The 20761-nt window shown below is 45.2% G+C and overlaps 1 protein-coding gene across 2 annotated transcripts in view; it reads left to right on the top strand.

Annotated features, from left to right (window-relative positions):
- Positions 1–20761, top strand: part of FBLN2 (fibulin 2) — a 109274-nt gene that overhangs the window by 20265 nt on the left and 68248 nt on the right. For both annotated transcript variants that reach the window (XM_052778413.1, XM_052778415.1), the window contains exon 2: positions 7987–9449. In XM_052778413.1, coding sequence (XP_052634373.1) covers positions 8069–9449 — 1381 coding nt within the window. In that variant the 5' untranslated portion in view covers positions 7987–8068. The remainder of the gene's footprint in view (positions 1–7986; positions 9450–20761) is intronic.

Below are 20761 nucleotides of genomic sequence, written 5' to 3'. Positions count from 1 at the left end.
ACTGCTTAGGGCAGTGGGGTTCAAAGTGCTGGCAGGGCTCGTGCATAATAGAAGACTGGATTAAGAAAACAAACAAACTCAAAGCTTAGATCTGTTCCTTACAGGAAGTTCTAAGTAGCATCGTAGTCATTTCATTGAGGAAAGAAGAAATGGGGAGATGGGATCACGGAGGGAGTGGACATGAGATGCTCAGATTTTGCATGCCACTGTCCTTGAGGTTGCAGCTGTTTTTTTCCTTGGTGAGAGTCAGCAGCAGCCCTGCAAATATGTGAACTCTCTAAAACACTGGGAAGGGGCAGAGGACTGGGGTATCCTGGAGGAAGATTAGGGAAAGAAAAGAGAAGAGAGAGAAATGTAATCCAGGACCTTGAAAGGATGCTTTTTGAGGAGCACCATTATGAGACTCTACAGGGGTATGTTCTGCTTGAGTTACTTACAGTTTCTTGCCAAAAAGTATCTAAATAATGGGGAGCATAGTGGAAACTAGGGATTTGTTTCTTCCTGAGAGGGAAGGGAGGAGTGCAGCATTTCAAGTAATTGAGAAAACTCCTTTCCTTCACTCATCAGAGCAGCTACCAGTATTGACAGTGTTCACCTGAGCCCAGAGCATCGAACTGGTGCTGGTGACAGGACCTGGGGCAGGAGCTGCGCTGCCACATCTCCTGCGGCTGTCTCCACATGTGTGCGGCTGCTCGAGGTGCTGTGGAGCTGAGGGACACGCTCTGCTTGCCTGCTGCCAAAAGAGCGCTCTCTGTGCAAATTAGTTCATAACTTACGAGCTTTGACAAGTTTTTGTTGGCTGTGCCTTGGGAAACGTTTCTGAGTGGCTGTTGCTGAGTTTGCTTTTATCTTATCCCAGATTTTTTTGGCTGTTGTGGAAATAGCTGGATTATTTAATTGTGTTTTTGAGATGCATATATAGTCACCTGAAACTTGGTGATGTAAAAAAAAAAAAAAGTGTATCAATAACAAACACATTTATTTTCACTAAAAAGAAAGAGTTAGGCTCTGCAGAGCTGTGTGACCCCGGCCCAGCTGCAAGTACATGCTGAGCCTCCTGTGCACGGACACTGCACTTGCATTGTCCTGAGAGAAACTGAATCTCAGCTGGTTTGTCAGAGATTCCGTGGCAGTGCGCTTGGCATGTTTCAGCTGCCGTAGTCGCCCTGTCCATGCACAGCCCCTTTGCTGAGCTCTCCACTGCCAGCGTGTCAGAGCTGGGACGAGGACCAGCCACGTGCACTGGGTGGGACGGTGTTTCTCTTTGCCTCCTTTCCCCCATGTGAGTCGTTTCTTGCTCCTCTGCAGCTGCCATCCTCCCACTGAGTCACTTTGGATCCGCTGCAGTGGCGACTCCCAATGACACAGAATTTCACTCTCCAGTGAGCCAAGTACCTGCCCTGTTATTTTTGGGCTGGTCTGGGGTGAGGGGGAGCACTGACACAATAGACCCAAGGCATGATTCTCCCCTCCTCGGCTCTGCCCTGTCATTCACTTGGAAAAAGGCTGCTTTCACTCTCCGGGGCTTTAAAAATGGCTTCAAAAGCTGCACATTCTGGAAGAATATGTCCCAGAGCTGTCTGGTCACTATTGCTAATGCTTGGCTACTTCAGCTGAAATACCTTGGGTGATGCTTTTCCATTACTGCAGCGTGTCAGGTTCCTGTTTGGATTTGAGCGTGGGGAATGTCCTGGAGAGCATCGGGAGCATCTCTGCCCAGGGGCGCTTCTGCTGGGAAGGGAGGTCTTATCGGAGCCGCTTTTGGGAAACTGCGTGAGTTTTGATCCCGTGCTGCTTGCTCCTTGTTTGTCCCACTCTTGAGTTCTCTGTTGAATTAAGTAATGATCCTCTGGACTCCCAAATGTCCATTTTTTTAAGCTTTTCCATGAAAAGAGGGTTAACAGTAACTGATTTTTTTATTGAAAATAAAGCTGAGGAAAACCGCCTGCAAAAGCTATGACTTCTGAAAACAGGCTGATTTCGCCAAGAACTGGAGCGTTGACAACACTGAAGTGACTAAGCATCTTGTGCTTTACTTTCGATAAGAAAAAGCAGCTCGTTGAATTTGGATTTACACTGGGGTTTATCCTGCCTCTCTTCTCTTTCTCCCCAACCCAGGTGCCCTGAATGAGAAGGCTGGCTTCAGCTCATCTCAAATTCCATTAATTAGCAGGCAGAAATGCCTGGCTCTGTGCACTGTATGTTGCATAAGAGCAGTAAAGGAAACCCGTCTCCACTTTTCATTCATCCGTCTGGTGAATAGCACTTCAGTTACCTCTGCTAGGGAGATGGGCTGGGAGCAGCCAGCAGCAATCCCTTCCAGCACTTGGTGAGATCACAAGTTTCCGGATTGAGAGGGTGTGAAAGGAAGAGCTAATCCACTGCCTGGCACAGCCGACTCAGGAGTTACCGGGTTTAGGGGTGTTTTTTTCTGTTTTTCATACAAGAAAGATCTCTCACAAATTTCCATTTTCTCTTGCATTTAAAAGGGATTGTTTTTAAATTGATATTTCCTTCCGTCCCCTCCCTTCTTCCTCCCTTAGTCTAAACTATGACCGCAGCCATTTAAGAGCTGCTGGCAGCTGCAGCAGACCAGAGAGGTCTGGCTGGGGAGAGGTGCTAAAATACACAGACCGGTGAAATACGTTAGCCTTGTCGTTCGGTGCGGGCGTGCACACGCGCTTCGGCCTACCACTGTGCTTTTTACAGTGCTTTCACCAAAGTGATAGAGAGGAGATGCAACATCACAGACCAGGGCTGTGGTTGGTCCCTGGCTACGTACAGCCTGAGCCTGGAGAGCCAGTTTGGACTGGGTAGCACTGGGAGACCAGGAGAATGGTTCATAGCTGCTCTGGGGGTTGATGAACTTGCTTTGTGCACAGGTGGCGAGTGCCACCACAGGATTTGCTTTCTCACAGCTTAGGGCATAGACAGACTTCTTTTTTGTATGCATGAAACCTGGGCGTAGATTAATGGATGAACTAAGTGGCTAACCCCCACAGCTGCACCCAGCAGAGAGTGTGCTCCCAGTACATGGCACAGGAGGGATCACACAGCTGTCTGCCACCTTCTGCTTTCACATCAGGCTTGCATCTGGCCCTGCACATTGTTCAAAAGGAGAAGATGTATATCAAAACAGCATTTCTATTTTTACCATCCTTGAAAAGGGCAATATAGTGAGGAATTGAGAATTAGGATAGAGAAAAGAATTGTTCTATCTAAACCTGTTTGTAGGGATCTGCAGCAGATTAAATCGCAGGTACATCTTCAAAGCTGGAGGTCAGCAGGTTCTCATGCAGGTGTTGTCCTCTGCAGTGGGCTGAATTTATTCTATTTATTGCTTTTTGTTTATAAATGGCTGTCTCTCTTTATTCCATGAACATTTGAAAGAATGCTCTTGGTCCTGCAGTATCTCTTCCATACGTGCACACCTTCTGCAGTTGTTCTGCCTTCTCTGGGGCAACCGTCACACAGAAAGATGGTGTTCGTGTGAAGTCTTTGAAGGAAAGCGCCTCCTGTCACCTCTGCTTACCTAGAATAAGCTTTCTGGTTCAGCACTGAAGTGAAACCATCTGGAAAAAGAATCTCCCAATAAAATACTCCTCTTAATTTAAAGAAGTTGCACATTTAAAATGTCTAGATCTTCTGTGGGAACACACTGGTTTCATCAACATTTTCAAGTAATACAGCTGAACTGTTTTAATCAAGTCAACATTCTTCCTTTCGACTTTATGTTATGGCTTTGATTGAAGTAAATCACTCTGAGTATATTGTTTTGCAAAAAATGTCAGAATTTATAACTTTTTGGCCCTAAATTGAATTGAAGTAAGCATTTTGAAATCTTGTTTTGTTCTACCCACTTCCCCTGCCAGGAGACAGGAATATGATGTTTTTCAGCCAGTGTTAGTTATAATTTTGATGGTATTTGCTGTGAGCCTTGGATGTCCTGTCACACAGATACTGGTTTCATCTGCAATGTGAAGCATTCTCATTTCCTTTTCTATGAAGATGTGTGCCTGTAGTTCATGTTCATTTGGACTCTTACTTTTTTTAAGCTGGTTTTCCATAAGGTGTCTTTGCATTGCCTTTCCTAGGAATCATTTTTAAAGAAGGAATAGAGGAATAAGGAACTCCTTTGTGGTCTGACCATCCTCTCTTTACTGCTGATTTACCTCCCAGGTTTACTTCTGTTGACTTTGAGGGACTTAGTCCCAGTCCAGAGCATTGGCCCTCCCTTGCGTGGGCACTCATGCTTTCTCAGGACGCACTGTGTGCACAGGACCAGCAACAGCTACTTTAATAGTGGCCCAGTACAACTCCACTAAAGCCAATAGGGTTAGCACTTGAACCAAAGGAGATCAGGATATGCAGCACAGCAGGTTAGGAAACTGCACAAAGGACATAAATTGAAGTCTTCTGGGTCATGAAGCAATGCATGAGGACTGGGGTGTCACTTGGGTTATCTTGCTGTAGAGCTCTGTAAAGCTTTCAACAGAGACTATGAAAGACCTTTATTTTAGGTGTGCTTAATTTGTTGTGACATCTCGCCCAACTGAGCAGCGAAAGTCAATGACATTGATAACAGTGGGTGAAGGACAGAATTGAGACTGAAAAGACCTGATTGTCATTTAGGTGAAGCCCTTGCGTATTGTCCCAGTTGCGTAAAAGGACATTAAAGAAAGCATGAAAATAGTTAATGGAAACAAATTATTGCAGTAATATCTACTGGTATGAAAATCCCCCATCCTCCAGAGATAGTGCATTTTTTTACCCTCTTGGTATAGACACCTTTATTTCACAGCTCCAGCTTTTGATGCCATTACCAAGTAATTAGCTGCTGTCTCTAGAGCATCGTTTCAGCAGTGGGGAAGGGCAGAGATCCAGAGGCAGTTGCGCATCAGCTGCGTGGGCTGGCAAGAGCACACACACTCTGTTTGGAGGGTTGCGTTTTCTCAGTAGGGCTCGATAGTCGTGTCTGCGCGCTTCACTCAAAGCTGTTTTTCTCTGTGCCTGAAGTAGAGACTGTTTCTTTGATATGCAAGTTTATGGGAGGGGGGGTGGGGATGGGTGGGAGCGATGGGTGTGGGGAACAGATGGAGAAAGCACAGGGAAAATGCAATGGTTTCAAGGAATAGAAAGAGAGACTTCTGTTGGAATCATTACACCAGAAACAAGCAGCCTCTGATGAAGGAAAGTGAGCCTGAGGATAGGGAAGATTGTGGTGTTATCGACAGAAGAAGGGTTTATAAGGGTTTCAGCCTTATCAGTTTGAGGTTGGTAGCTCGAGAAACCAAGTGTTGAGGGATGTGGAAATGATCAAAAGAGAAAGGTTACAGAAGGACTGAATAAGGCATTGAGCAGAAAGCATGAGAGGTGGGGAGCAGGGACAGGGCTTGCTGTGGGAGAGGAGCCACGAGCTCTCTGAACCTCTCCGTGGGTGAGAGGCAAGGGAGCAAGGAGAGCACCAGAGGAAAAACTGGAGGTGACCTGGACAAGCAAACAAACCCTTGGACCGAAAGTGGGTGCAGATGAGGAGGGGAGGAGGTAACTGTACAAGGGAGGGCAGTCAAGCAGCTCCTTTCACGAAAACAGGACTGTCCCATGATAAACCCTCAGCTGTGCTTGAACTTCTAGGCATGCTAGATATCAATTATGACTGGCTTTCCGCTGCTTGCTTCAGGAGACGAGGTAATGGGGGGTTTCCTGCTGGGCGTTCAAGTTCATGCCTGAGAAGTGAGTGCTTGTTTTGGGGAAACCTGAACGTATGAGCAGGGCAGGCAAACACCGTTCACAGGGGTGTCCTGCTCCCATTGTCACATTGACTCGATGGGCTGTGCTGCACCAGGACAGCAGTAGTTGACTGTGAGCCGTTGCCGTTTGGATATAAAGTGGGCGATGCGCACAAGCTTGCCTTTTCTGTGACCCACGGGAGCTGATTACCGAGGCAATGCTGTGCCCTGCCTCCGTGCACTCAGACCTGGGGCTGTGACGCCCAAATGGCCCACATCGGGGTCCTGGGGCTTTCTGAGCCTGGGAAGCACTGATGCAGGAGAGGGAGGCGCGGGCCAGGGCAGAGCTGAGCTCAGCTGCCGCCAGCAGTGCTCTGGCAAGCACCAAGTTTGACCAAGGGACTTAGGTGCACTGAAGCATTAAAGCCAGGAGGTACCAATGGGAGGGGATGGTGACAAAATCCTGCTGTGGGACCCTCACAGAAGAAGCTTCTGTAAGCTTTAATTGTCCTTCCATTCATTATTTCGCACCTAAAGCTATGTAGTAATTACAGATTTGGATTACCTGGAAAAGCTGCTGAAAGTAGGATGAATGATTAATTCGCAGGCTGGATTTTGAAGAATTAATTTCAGCACCACATAATGAAAATTCTCCTTCATACAAAATACCGTAGTTTTGAGAGCAGCTCTGAAAAAGTGAGATTCTTCCAAGCCATTATTATACTTTCTGACAATTACATTTTTCCTTCAATCAGTATCTTTTAGCACACTCAACTAATACACTCAAATTAGTAGTAGAAAAACCTACATTTGTAAGAATTATATCTCTGTACAATGTACTGAAGTAATTCAAATTCCAGGGCAGAACTGTGGAAATTCTTAGCACAGTCTGTCCATATCTTATCAGAACAGGCACGCTTTTCCCACAGCCTGGCTGCTTTCCAGCAGTGCCGAAGCAGACTTGTTGGAAGCCCAGTTTGAATGGGAGAAGTAATCTTTCTGAATGGATTTTTTGGCAGGATTCCTGTTGCGTGTGTGGTTTATTGTTCTTGGTGATGTGACTACATTTTACCCCCTAGATAAATGTTTTAGGGTCTTTATTTTTTTGATGATGGGAGGGGTTCTGGAAAAATAATCAGATCACTAATTCTATAAAATTCTATAGGCAGACTTTTTTCTGTTTTAACTACTTTTCCATGTTAATTGTGTAGCTTTTTGAGCATGCTTTTGATATAAAGGACAACAGCTGATTTACTTTAACTCTTAAACTTTCTATGGTCAAAGGGTTTAGTAATTAAAAATCAAACAACTTTTTCCTCAACGCATTTTAACAAAGTGTTATTATGCCAATTAATTTATATATTTATTTATTTATTTATTTATTCTGTTCATAGTGTAGTAATTCACTATAAAGTATTCACTGGTGGTGTCGAAAATAAAAGAAGTGGTTGCCAATGGTGGCATATCCTCAGTTGGTATAAACATCCACTGCATTTACAGTTGTAACTCCAGTGAAGTCAGTTGATCCCTCTGTGTGCTACAGGCCTGGTGTGGAGCTGTGCCAACTTCTGTGAGCTGAGGATCTGGCCTCTAATATGTATTACAGGATAGCTAATATGATGTTTAACCACACAGGAACAGCAATATACAAAGAAGTTCTATTTTAGCACCTCTGGGGCAAAAAAATCACTGTTAATGCTGAAGACTGAAGGGCAAATATCGCTAAGTGGGGGAAGAAAGCAGAAAAAACCCTCCTCTTATTTTGAGTTAACATGTGTACAGACAAATTCTCACATCTCAAGGCTAAGTTTTGTCTAAGAAAGATCTTTAAGATTTGGGTCTTTGTAATTGAAACATAAAGAATAATTATCTTAAATGTACATCTGCAGAGGAAGAACTGTGTATTTACTTATTATCTGCCAAAAAATCTTTCTCTTTTTAGCTAGAAAAATTAACAAAAAGGCGTTGAAGTATAAAGGCCTTCTTTTTCTTGAAATATATATACATTTGTGAACAGATTCAAAAGAGAACAGTCACAACCTTTTTTTCTTTCTCTTTCTTTCTTTTTCAAAATGGGGGTGGGGGGGAAAGCATGCAACGCCAAACTTAGTGCCTACAATGCTTGGAAGACATTATGATTAATTTCGTGCTTAGGTTTCCAGATGTTGGATTTTGTCCCAACTTTTAAAGACCTCTAATGTTTAACAGGATATGTGCTGAGTATAGTCTTTAACAGAGTTTTCTTTCATAACTCTAGGATCTATGAGAAAAGGTAACTCGGGAAAACACTGCAGATTTGGAGCTGAATCTACAGCCTTCTAGGAAAAAAAGCCCATCAAATGTGCAAGTTTGGACCGGAGCTATATTTGTTTGGGAAGACTATGGATAGGTACCAGAGCTGGCAGCAGAGCTGTTTGAATGCCATCCTCCTTGTGCTGCTGTGGTCTGGCTTTTCCCGTGCACAGAGGGACTGCACGGGCGCAGAGTGCCAGCCCCTGGACAACTGCATCGAGGACGTGCTGGAGCCTGGCGAGTGCTGTGCCACGTGTCTGCAGCACGGCTGCACGTGTGAAGGCTACCAGTACTACGACTGCGTCAACGTGGGCTTTATCAACGGCAAAGTACCTGAAGGGCAGTCTTACTTCGTGGACTTTGGAAGCACTGAGTGCTCGTGCCCCAAGGGAGGGGGCAAGATCAGCTGCCAGTTCATGCTGTGCCCAGAGCTGCCCCCAAACTGCATTGATGCGGTGGTGCCAGCTGACGGGTGTCCTCAGTGTGGGAGAATAGGTTGCCTCCACGAGGGCCAGAAGTATGTAGCGGGGCACACCTTTCACATGCCCCCCTGCAAGGTTTGCCATTGCCCGAACGCTGGTGGTGAGCTGATGTGCTACCAGCTTCCAGACTGTAACACGTTCGCCTTAAACACTGCAAGTCCAATAGATGCTGAAGATAATGAACCGGAGAGGCACTACGACGATCCGTACAGCTACGACCAGGAGGCACCAGAAGGAGACAACACCCAGGTGGAGTCTCCAAAAAAATACAGGAGTTACTCATCCCACCTAGAGCAAGAGAGCATCAGCCAAGAGCAAAGCGAGGATTATGACTACCTCCCAGCCAGCATTGCTCCTTCAGCTTTGGCTCCGGCCGATCCGTACACCGAGGAAATGGCTGCGCCACTCACCACACCGGTGCCTAAGGTCCCCTCTGAAGTTCGCAGTGCCACAGAAAGAAGTGAGCGAAAGAGGGTGCCCCGCACCACTGTAGCATCCCTCCAGCAAGCAACGCATAAAGAAGCACCAGTAACCACCAGTGCTCCTCCGGAGCACACAACAGCCACCACTGAGACACCCAAGCACCTGGAGGAATTAGAGAGGAGACCAAAGGGAAAGCAAGGGGACAAAGAGAGGCATGAACAAGAAAGAGCCCCACACTCTAAAATGAAAAAGCATGCCAGAAAAGAAGACCCAGGGAACAGCATGCATCTAGGCTTGAAAGAGGTGAATTTAACAGAGCCGAGTTGGTCAAAAGCTTCCCATGAAACGGACGAGGGAAATGCTTTCCCCAAGGTAAAGTTCAGTGCAACAACCTCTCCTCCTGTTGCTCTAAAGGAACACCGTAGTCAGTCATCCCAAAAGCAGTCACAGACGCTTTATCGTTATCATCCTGAGGAAGATGGGGACCCCAACTCTATTCACGCTAACCCCAGATTACCAGAAGGTAAGAACTACTTCTAGTGTAGATGTCTAGAGATATTTATTCATAATAACGTTGGTGCGTATCCACTGTTCTTTTCTTCTTATTGCTCCATATGGGCATGAAATCAAGCAAACTTCCAGTTACCTTCTTTCATCTCTTTCAGAAGATGGTTTGTGTTTCATTTGACGTAATAGATAACACTTCACTATTGCCTACCTTGCTTTGATTTTGCGGACTGTGGATGGTGTTTTCTGGTATTTTAACTTTATTTCAGGTGATGATTTGTTAAACTCCGACCTTTTCCTTCTATTACTTGCTTTTAATTTCTAATGTGATGTTAGAGAAACATCTTACTCTGCACAAAAGGATTTAATTAGTTATCTGCTTGGATCATCCAGTTACCAACTGAATGTAATCACATTTGTAGCTTTTGTCTTTTGCTGGGGAGGAAGTGAAACAGTTGTGCTTCTACTACGAAAATATTTACAGCACTTGTTGTAATATTTATCCTATGGTTGGAAGGCTGTCTAAGCTCGTTAGTACAAGAACTTGCTAGATACACTCAAATAACCCTGAGGACTAGTAGGGAGAAAAAGGACTGTCTCTTGCTTTGTGTTTTTTGGGGGCTGGAAGTTTATGGTGTTTATGATCAACTGTGGCAAGTGTACATATTTCCTCTCTGCCTCTGGATTCCTCTTGACATCTGCAGTGAATGTTGATTATATGCTTTATGCAATGCTCATTACTGTAATGAATGCAAACTTCATCACTATAAATTAGCACATACACAGCTCGTATTACCAATTCATTTTTCATCAAATCAAGAGTAATATCTCCCTTTTCAAGATGTGGCACAAAATGTTCTCATGAGCCTCAGATGTATAATACTTGCAGTCTGAGTAGAGAATACTGATTACTCCCTAGACAGTGATATTTCTTCCTGGGTTATCTAGGTAGCCCTTAAACATCTTGAGCTGCCTAGTCCATCTACTCAAGAAGTTTAAGGGAGATAGGAGGAGAGCAGATTTGGAGCTGAGACTCTAGGTCCCAACACAAACAGCACCTCATGACTGTTTACCAAACAAAAGATGTATGAGGTCCATGAATGGAGATGGTAGCCGTTTTCTTTTTCTTTCACTTCCACTTATGTTTTTATTGTAAATGTTGACCTCCCGGTCAGTGGTAGCAGCTATAATCTCAGTCAGATCTTAACTTCTTGATTTCACCAAAACAATGCTCTAGAAATCAGTCTTACCTGAAGAACCTCACTGCATTGTAGGAGTACACCAGGCAGCAGTGTTTGAATACAATGCCTTGAAATGAGAAAACTTTAGCTGAGCATACTTACCATCCAGACGGATGCCATTAGGAAGTGTAGACTTTCAAAAGGATTTAATAGATTGTTAGTGTGCTCCAAGCCTTGCCTCCATCCTACCTTCTCTTCACAGATGCCTGTTGTATTTTACTTCTAGCTCCTTTTGTTATGTCAAAGCTGAATCAAATAGGGGTGACTGGTTGATTATCCTAGGGGAGTAGTGAACTGATTCCAGCCTTCCAGTTTGTGTGACCTGAATAAGAGGATCTGTCCGCAAGACCTTTATCTGCTTTGTGCAAATGCAAGCGGCAGAAACATCTGCCTACATGGTGCACTGAGTTCATCTGCAGTCAGATTTTACACTGCATAGTATTACCATGCAGCTTAAGCACAAAGCTCTTCCTTTATATTTGTTGCAACATACCACAAAATCTGATATGAACTGTGCATCAAGGCTGTGCACAATACATGGGTCTGAGTTAGGACTAATAAGCAATAACCTGTTTTCTGATGTAACTTAAAAACAATCTATTTAAAATTAAGTTGCCTTCTTTTTTTTTTTCTCTCAAAAAGAAAAGATGGGTGAACCATCCTGAAATTTTCAATGAGAGGGTTTAAGAAAGCCTATTGGGGTGAAAGCGTTGAGCAGCAGAGCTACCTACTACATTTTAGAGTCTCCTTGGGTGATTTCCAGTCTGTGATTCCTGGGAACTGCTTGTCTGAGATAGGTCTAGCTGCGGTCTGGATTAGGTTGGGAAGCCTGTTGGATAGGAGCAAAATGTCATGGATGTCATGTCAGGCGTGAATTGTCTAGCCTACAGAAGCAGGCTTGGAAATCACTGGATGCTATTTTTGCCTTAGCTAAGCTGCATAGTTATATCTCTCTCTCTATAAAATTTCCTTTAAATATTGTAGAAGTAGAAATGAAAATAAACAGCCTTTGGGAGCACAGCACTGTCTGTTTGGCTGTGGACAATGCAGCTCTGAGGCTGCTGGTTCTCCGTTTGGCCCACGGAATTGCTGTGCGTCCTGGGAGTGAGCGCCGGTGTCGTGGCACCACGCGCATCACCCCGCAGCCTCTGGCAAGCGGGGCCTGGCCAGGCATCCCATCCGCTCCACCATTCCCATTAGGAATAGTTGGTGGAAGCAGATCCGTACAGGCTGTAAAGGAACTACAGAACGTTCTCCAAAAATGAGGAATCTCTCTTGACGCGGCTAGCGCCAGCGCTCGTGCCTAGGGACTGCTGTATTTTCACTTGTTTTGTTGCTTTAATTGATGCTGTTGTGACTCATGTGAGGAGATCCGTATGTTTCAAGTAATAAAACACATACATCTTCTGTCTCTTTGGTGACTCCTGAGCCAGTGATAGGGGGTGAGTGAAGATATTAGTCAGACTTGAAAGAAAAATTAATTTTGCCTTCAGATATAGAATGAAAACATAAATTTCGTGCATGTATTTCTAACAAGAAAATGGCATAATCTACCAGAATTGCCAAATAACTTATTTTCTCCCCTCAAGAATCAGCAGCATGATGTAAACCGCATCAATCCCCTAATTTTTAAGACCCGTGAGGCCGTTTCGCTGTTTCCCAACGAGGCTGCCGCTCTGGCAGCGGGGGGATGCCGCGCCTCTGGGTCCCGCTGGGCTTTTCCTTGGAGGCGGCACACGGATGGCCCCAAGAGAGGGTTCGGGTCCTGTCCGGCTCTTCGGGGTGCGACGCGAGCCAGGCCTCAGGCCGGCGCCGAGTCGCTCCTGTCCCAAAACGAGCAGGCGCTCCCAGGCCACCGGCCGCCCCCTGCCCTGCCCTGCCCGGGGGCTCCCAGAAGGAGCGAGTGCGGATTTTGTTTGGCCAGCTCTCGGCAGGGTGCCGTGGGGTGCAGAGGCCACTGCTCGCAGCTCGGGGAGGGCGTTTTGGGCTCCGTGGGCGCTGTGTGATTGCGGAGGGTCGCGGTGCGCGGGGAAGATGTTTGCGGCCCGAGGGGCTGGCAGCAGCCGTGCCTTTCCAGCGGCGGCTGCCCGGGAGAGGGGAGCTGGGTTAGCGGATTGCTTGGGGTTTTTGCAGTTAATTGAATTTTCCTGTTTTTCTCATCAGTCTGTGTATGGGGATGGATTTTCTTTATTTTGGGTTTTTCCTTTTTTGAGATCGTCAGTATGGTTGGTTATTAACATTTCAACTTAATTGCTTTTTTTGTGGAAACATACATTTATTTAGGTTCCCAAGTCACTGGGAGTTACATTTTTGTGACTGTAGGGACATTCTAGATATTTTTTTTTAGTCTTTCTTTTTCTCCAGAGTTTAGAAAAGTATAGGAGGCTTCACAGAAACATTTGCTGCCACTAAAAATTCAGCCCGAGTTAGATGGCTGTTGCATTTGTTCTTCCTATTAGCTGTATCCTGGCACCAGAACTCAGCTGTGGTTGGATCCCTGATGCCTTTGGTTAAAAACTTGGCTTCGTTACTTATATTTTATGTATCTCACTTTGGTTTTATATGTAGCTGAATTTTCATCTCCCAAATCTCTGATGGCTCGTATGTAATCTAATAGTGGAAAAAACATGGAGTACTTTGGTGCTCGGAAAGGTTGATTTTGTGTTTTGATTCTCCTTCTCCTTTTGTGCTTCGCTTTTCGTCCGTGTTTCAGTACAACTCTGTGAGGCCAGCACGCGCTGCTTCCCTTCTCGCTGACACGGGGCTTGGTCCCCAGGAGAGGTGCCGTCCCCGGCGAGGCTGCCCTGGGGTATGTGCTGAGCTCTGCCCGTCCCGGGGACAGAAATAACTCTGCATCTAAAAACCTGCTGTTGTTAGACACAAGCACAAACAACAAGATGTAATACTGCACTGTATTTCACATCAGCCAGCTAAGATGATCTACTTAGCATCTTCACTCAGGGACTCCAGTGAATTGTTTGAAACAAATTGCCATTTGTTTGGGGAATTTTTTTTCCACTCTCCTTTTTTGCCTGCTCTGAGCTTTCCTGAACCAGCCGTTTTGCTGATTATCTGGGTGCTGTGTGAGGCCAGGCCCTCTCACTGGTGGCTCTCTGGGGCAGCAGCAGTGCTCGTGGCCCCAGGGAGGATGCGGGTGCCGCTGCCGTCACAGAAATGGGCCCTGTTGCAAGCCCACCGCTAAAATGGTGACATTGAGGAGCTGGTTTCTCCATTTGGAAGGTGGAAAGCACAGCACCAGCTCCGCAGGGCTGCACGAGCCCAGTGGATGCTTTCCTGCCTCTGACAGGGGCAGCTGCTGCTCCTCAGGGGTTTCCACCACCCTGTGCTCCGTGCTGGCCTGTAGCCCTCCCTGCTGTGGAAACATTTGTCTTTACTCGGTGTGCGAGTGCCCTTGTCATAGATCCTGAATATAGACTAAAGAGCAACTTTCTTCAGCAACATACAGACCTATTGAAGTTTCTGTGGCAAATACTAATTACACCATTCCTAAAGGAACTGTAAGTGTAAAGTAGAGGCAATTACTCAGCTGAGAAAGTGTAAATTAAGTACTTTCACCAAGGGAAGGGATGAGATTGATGGAGACTATTCTCTTTATACAGTCTCTTTCCAAACATTGATCTTATCCTGTCACTTACTGCAAGAGCAGCAAACAGAGGGAGTTTTAATTTCTGTACTTCCTATTTCCTCATCCTAAAAATGCCCTGAACAGGGGAGGGTTGAATAAAACATCTTTAAAGATCTTACTGTCAAGTTTTATTATGGTTTTTCCACTTTTTTCCATTTCCCTATGCTCTGCCAGTAGAGTGCTGTTTCTTGGATAAATGTAACTCAGGTAGCAAACAGCCTCATTGTGAATGTTTTATGATTTGCATTCTGGTTTTGGCAGGCTGAATAGCTATTTGCATCTAGCTGGAACCATTGTGTTTCAGAATGGAGGTATTTTTCCACTTAAAAAAAATCACCAGTTGTGGATGAGTTTATCGTGGTCGTTTTTAGAGATAAGGATAACTGCCGTCCAGCTGAAGTAAATTGCACCAAGTAAATATTTGTGAGCCGAGATCAGTGGTTGTGAGAATGGCATTTATTGCATGTGAATAATGATCAGGTAGGAGTTACTGGGAGGGTCTTGTGTAACTTCTAAGGATGTAGTTGAGATTTCAACCAACCCATCTACTGCACCTTTGCTGATATTGAGGCTCATGAAGAAAGATGACCTTGAATTTCTGAACTGAGGACAAACAGGAAACGAGATCCATAAAGCAGACCAGCAGTGAGGGTTTCCACGGCGTTCCCTGAGCACACCAACCCTTCGTACCTCCTACTGCCACCATGAAATGCACTGGAGGTGGGAGAATGCTATGGATGGTGCTTCAGAAACACAAACTCTATTTGCAATTACTTTGCATTTTTTGGTATCAGCTGAAGTGTTCTTTCACATTTACTTGAATTACCTCAGGCTTAATCCTATGTTGTCTACTTCATCTCAGTTCTCTCTGCAACAGGATGAAATCAGCTCTGAGCCCTCAAACTAGGATACCTGAGGAATAAAAATAAACCTCAGGAGAAGAGGGTGCAGGGAGAAAAAGCCTCTGGGCCACAAGTGTGAATCAGCATGAATTATGGTCCCAGGTGACAGTGTTCAGTTGTCTCTTTGGTAGTTAAAGTTCTGAGATAGTACGATTATAGAGGAAGATAGCGTGAATAGGTATAAGGCAGGCTGAGATACTTATTGAAAGAGGAATACTAAAATACTATAAAATTAAGAAGTGTTTTATTAGAGAACCACAAAATAGATCTATCTGTTCTGCCAAAAATGGCATTCCTACCTTATAGGGTAGCTGGATGCTAGTTTGGGAAGAAAAAGAAAAAATGCAACCTTTTCCTAATTAAAAAATACCACGTGTGGTACGTGGGGGGCTGATCCTCTCATGGATAGCGCACAACCTCTTCCGAGACCCCTTCCCTTGCTCACCTCAATGCTGTGACCCCAGCGCCCATGGCCAGGGGCTGCCACCCCCTCCTCGTCCAGCCCAGCCGGTGGTGAAGCCGTGAGCAGCTCACGCAGCCACCTTCCTCGGACCGGCCGGCAGATTTGGGCTGCTGGGCCACTGCCAGCCAGCCCTGCTGACAGTGGACCCGTCATTTCAAGTTTGTGCCTGAACGGAGCATTGCAGGATGAAGCGTGGCGAGGTCTGCCTCCCTGCACGCAAGGTTTGGAAGGAAACCTGCCTGAAGTGCAGTAGTCGCCGCAATCGTGTTTCCCTGTCTTTTGTCTTCCTTCCAATATCTAAAAGCGTAAGTAGGGGCTGAGGTTGGACAGCGAGATGAAGGGAACTGCTTGTGCTGGGATGGGCCCTCTTGGCACTTTCTGTTTTAACAAGATCAGTAATTTCAAGTGTGTGCACGCTAAACACTGCTTGTGGCATGAAATTGTGAGCAAAGGGTGCAAGGAAAAACAAAGCCTGCCTCAACGCCATGGAGGAGAGTATTCAGACTAATTGTTTGCAGACTCTGAAATAAACAGTAGCCAAAAGTATCAAATCTCCAGGCGCTGGACTGCCAGATGTGGCCAGGCGTTCTGTTTCCAAAGCTCTTGCTTTCAGTGGATGCAGCATTAGGCCTGAATCAAGTGCTTTGAATAGTCCCACTTGAGGAATTTGAGCACAGATCAGGAGGGCTGATCTAGCCTGCCAGCCTAGGCATGTAGGCAGCAGCTGAATTTTGAGTATCCAGACTTGCCCTACCCAGGAGCATACTTTTGGGGTCAGTGTTGATGGTACGGCGTCTAGATGATCTCTCTGGACATGTTGCTGCATGACTGCTGCTTGCCTGTTTGTGTTTTGGGAACTGCTATGGGTCAGACCACTGCTGCTGGTTTTCCAGCTGGCCGGGCTTCAGTGTGCCTCTGAAAGCTGCGCGCTCTGAATATGGAGCATCATGCTTTCTTTGCAAGAATCCCCCTGGTAAGCCTAAGCCCTCCTCACTGCAGACCTTCTTCCATTCATCATGTGCATCTCCTTGCTTAAAATGGAGATATTAAAGGTCATGAGCTCCTGGTTTGCAATACTTTTGTGTCAGGCTTTTGTGGTGCTCCTTTGGTCCTTAACTCTTGCAGAGTGTTTTAAGTGGTAGCTGTATATTGAACGAGGAGCTCATGATCTTTAGTTAGAGGAAATAGTTTAGAAGATCCTTGCTTAAAGATGTGAAGATCTGTGAATTGGTGCAAGCACAAGCATGGTATGCAGAATGCCAAGTTTCAGCGCCACGTGTCACTAAAAACTGCCCGCATAACCTGTCATAGTCAGATGTATGCAGATTTTTAAGAGCCTAAAAAACTTACAGAAATGCTCAGGTCTTGAGGTCTTTTCTTTTTAAACCCCAGTACCTGCCAATCTAGTAACTAGAGGTGTTTGAGGTGGTGGCTCATTCTCTTCCTGAGTTACCCATAAAATGAAGATAACAGCTCCTCACTTCAGTGTGATCTTAGGGATAAGGCTATGGGGCTGGGGACCCTGGCAAGCAGGTACAATGAGCAATATAAGGTGGGACAAACATGTATGTTCCTTCAGATCTTGCTAGTCTTGCCTTCATTAAATACACTCTGAAGAGCAAGGTCTTTTTCCCAGCATCTGGTGCGATGATGGGGTGTAGTCAGATTTCCCATCCGCTGATAGTGCATTTTATACACCGAGTTCTTTTTACAGCAGCAACAAGGACTATTACTCATGCAGTTGGCTGGAGCAGTTTTTTATAAGGAAATTCATTGTGTTAAGTGTTGGCACCGAGGGGAGGTGCAGAGAACGTTTGAAGAAAAAGCGAAACAGGATGAAACATTCACACCTGGCTGGGGAATGTATATTGGCAGTATCGGTGTCCCATCCCGCTCTGGAGGAGCGCAGCACTGGCACAAGCCCAAAAGGCAGTGTCTGCGTGGGACAGGTTTTCCACAGTGACACTGAACACAGGCGAGGATCCTTAACTTCATGGGATTTAGTTACCAAGATAGTTTAAATCTTATATGTTGAAGTAATAAATTCAACTGGAGTTGAGCACCTAACCTGTGATGGCATCAAAATATTTTTGGAAACCCATCCCGTGTAACTATTTTGTAGAGGTAAACATAATTGTTTGTGAAAAGTTAGCTCCATCCATGGTTCAATTCTGAAATTAAAACATGCTGGAGACAAACTATGGAAATAAGATGGGAGTTTTGTAGTACAAATTAATTAACCACTTGAAAAGACAAGGCTGTTGGGCTCACCAGGTTTCTCAAGGGGACTACATTTGCTGGTTATTTATAGGATGTATCTGAGACTATTTTCTTTTTTTTGTTTGCATGTTTGATACTTCTTCGGAAAACAGAATTTAAATGAGACTTCTTTGCAGTAACGTTTGTAGTATTCTAATCGATCACTGAGGAATTAAAAATGACCCTGAATATAGCTCCTTGTTAGAGAAAGGCAAATACAAGTAGTAATTTCTGATCCAGATTTTGCGAGACAATAACCTTTTGAACAGTTTCAAATATGTAGGCCAAATAAACGTAGCTTTCTAGCATATGCTTACTCATGAAAGGATTTGTAATTTCATTACCCCGGGCCTCACAGCGAGCAATATCTCTTACCTCTTAGGGATTCTTAGGTAACAAGCCAGAAGTAATTGGAATTTTATAAAGATCCCCTTATGTGTGAGGAGGTTTTATGTTTTGCTGACTGTTCCCAGTCTGTCTGTGCTGTGCCTGAGATGACCGATTCTCTTCCAAAGCCACCAAAAAGTCCTAAACCGCCATCCCAAAGCACTGGTGGTGCTGGCACTAAGCCAAAGTCTGAGAGAGGGCTAGGGGGGGAAAAAAGTAATTGTGCTATCTTTAGGACCAGCAAATCTCCGCGGCAAAGTTTCCCCTTTCCTGCCTTTGCCTGGGGGGGGGGCAGGGAGCGGCAGCGCCCGCCTGGAGCCACTTGCCTTTGCCCTGACACAACACGTGGAGTGTCTGTGACCCACCAAGCACATTGCAGTGAATGAATTTGTAAGCAGCGACATTACAGAGCCTCTGGGTCTGCAATCGTTCGCTGCCTGGTGGAATTACTGGGTTTTACTCCATCACTGGGACGCACTGATGGTGATGGAGTACCTAATTAGATGGTAGCAGTTGCTAACGTGGGTGCTGTGGGGTGTTAGAGGGAGGCAGCCGCTCCTTGCGGGACAGCCTGGGGAGCGCGGGGCTAACGGGGGTGCGTGGGCAGCATGCTGAGGTACTGCTTCGCCTTGCCTGCCCCTCTACAGCTTGGTCGTGCTGTGTGCGGTTCTGGCTGCAACTTATTCAACCCCTTCATACGCCAGAAAAGGAGCAATTTAGAAAAACACACAGAACAGTAATTCCTTCTCCCTTGTTGCTGTGAGTGCTGGTTGCTTTTTTTGTGCGGCTGTTGTGAACCATAGCGATGCTGATTGCATTCAGAAGGGCTCAGAGTTGCTTGACCGTAGTTTTGCATTACCAAGTACTAAAATGTTTATGGCTCAAACAACTCTGGGTTTAAAACCTTTCAGCAGTATAAACAGTTGCATGAAAGGGGAGGATTTGCATCAGTAACTTCTTTTAAAAGATGTTGTGAAAGTTGATGTTCTTGTGAACTGTTTCTCTGTCTATAATACACATCTTAAAAATAACGAAAATCATCAAATGAAATCTCGTAGCCTTACTGTTGTTATTCATAGGGCAAGTTATTGCTTGCATCTCCAGTGACCCCGGTACTGCACAAGTAATAGGTTTGTATACGGTGTTGTACACCTTTCCACTAAGGTTATTTGAATTGGGCACATGAGTATGTCTCAAGGATAAACAAGGCAAGTGCTTAGGATAAGCTTTATTTTGTGTGAGGTCACTATGTAGAAATTTTATTTCAAGAAGAAGAATTTGCATCTTCTCTCCTGTGTTAGCCATCTGTGCTGCACCTTTACCTCCCCTGCTTTTTTTTTTTGGTTGTCACTGGAGCGTATTGTGGATTTTCCCACTCCTCACTTGCTGCATGTCTCCTCCTCCCCGTCCCATAGCCCTTGAGGAGCCAACTTTTGTGGCTTTGCAATTAAGGAAATGTTTCCTTTCACCTGAAGTCAGCACTCTGGGGCATGCTGATAGCTGCAGGTCGGAGTTGACGTGGCAGCCCCTGACTGCTGCAACGGCTGTGGCTGGCTGCAGCCCAGCGTGGGGTCTTTGTGGCCCAGCACAGGGACTTTGCAGCCTGGCGCTGGCCACCAGACATTGGGGACCAGTACAGGAACTCTTCTGGGAGAGCTGCAGGAAAGAAATGGAGGAAGATGTGCCTCCAGTGGTGTTAGGCAAGTCAACAGGTTACAAAAAACCCCAGATAAACTCAAAAGGCAAGTCAGTGCTCAGTACAGGATCATCGGTGAGCACTGTTGAAATGGGACACAAAAGTACCAGATAGGAAAAAATGGCATTTGCCATGGATATCATACATAATCCAAGAAATTTTAAGCCAATTTTACACAATATTTTCTGGTCTTAGTATGTCACTGAGATGCTTTTGGTGTGTTTTTTTGAGTAATAAGCTCAATAGCACCGTGTGAGGGCTACAGTCTGGCATTGAGCTGTAATAGCACTCATGTCCTCCTTATATTCATTGTGAGCAACATCATCAGCTGTGTTTGGAGCAGGGGAGCTGGAGTTTGACTGGAGCTGGCTCATATGCAGGGAACAGAATTGAGAAGAAAATGAATGAGCTCTTGCAACAGGAACATCTGGCTATACTTCAGTTTCCTTTTCTTCTCACCTCTCACTATTTATATGTTAGTTTCTGTCTGAGTTTTGAAAGACATTGTATGTGCTACTTACTGGAATTATTTTCAGAGCACAAGTTAAATTGATTAATATTATAGAGTTATACATCTTGTATGAAGTGAAATATCAAAAGTGCTTCTTGTATTCATATTCTGATTGAGACATCCTACAGGGACTTAGGAAACAATTATATTTTGCTGTCAGTGGTTTGTTACATAGAATTTATTATACTTAATACCAAACCTACTGTGTAATGATAGCACATGA

This window comes from Harpia harpyja, chromosome Z (genome assembly GCF_026419915.1).
Source record: "Harpia harpyja isolate bHarHar1 chromosome Z, bHarHar1 primary haplotype, whole genome shotgun sequence".
In the NCBI taxonomy this organism is placed as follows: Eukaryota; Metazoa; Chordata; class Aves; order Accipitriformes; family Accipitridae; genus Harpia; species Harpia harpyja.
This window is presented reverse-complemented; position numbering and strand designations above follow the sequence as displayed.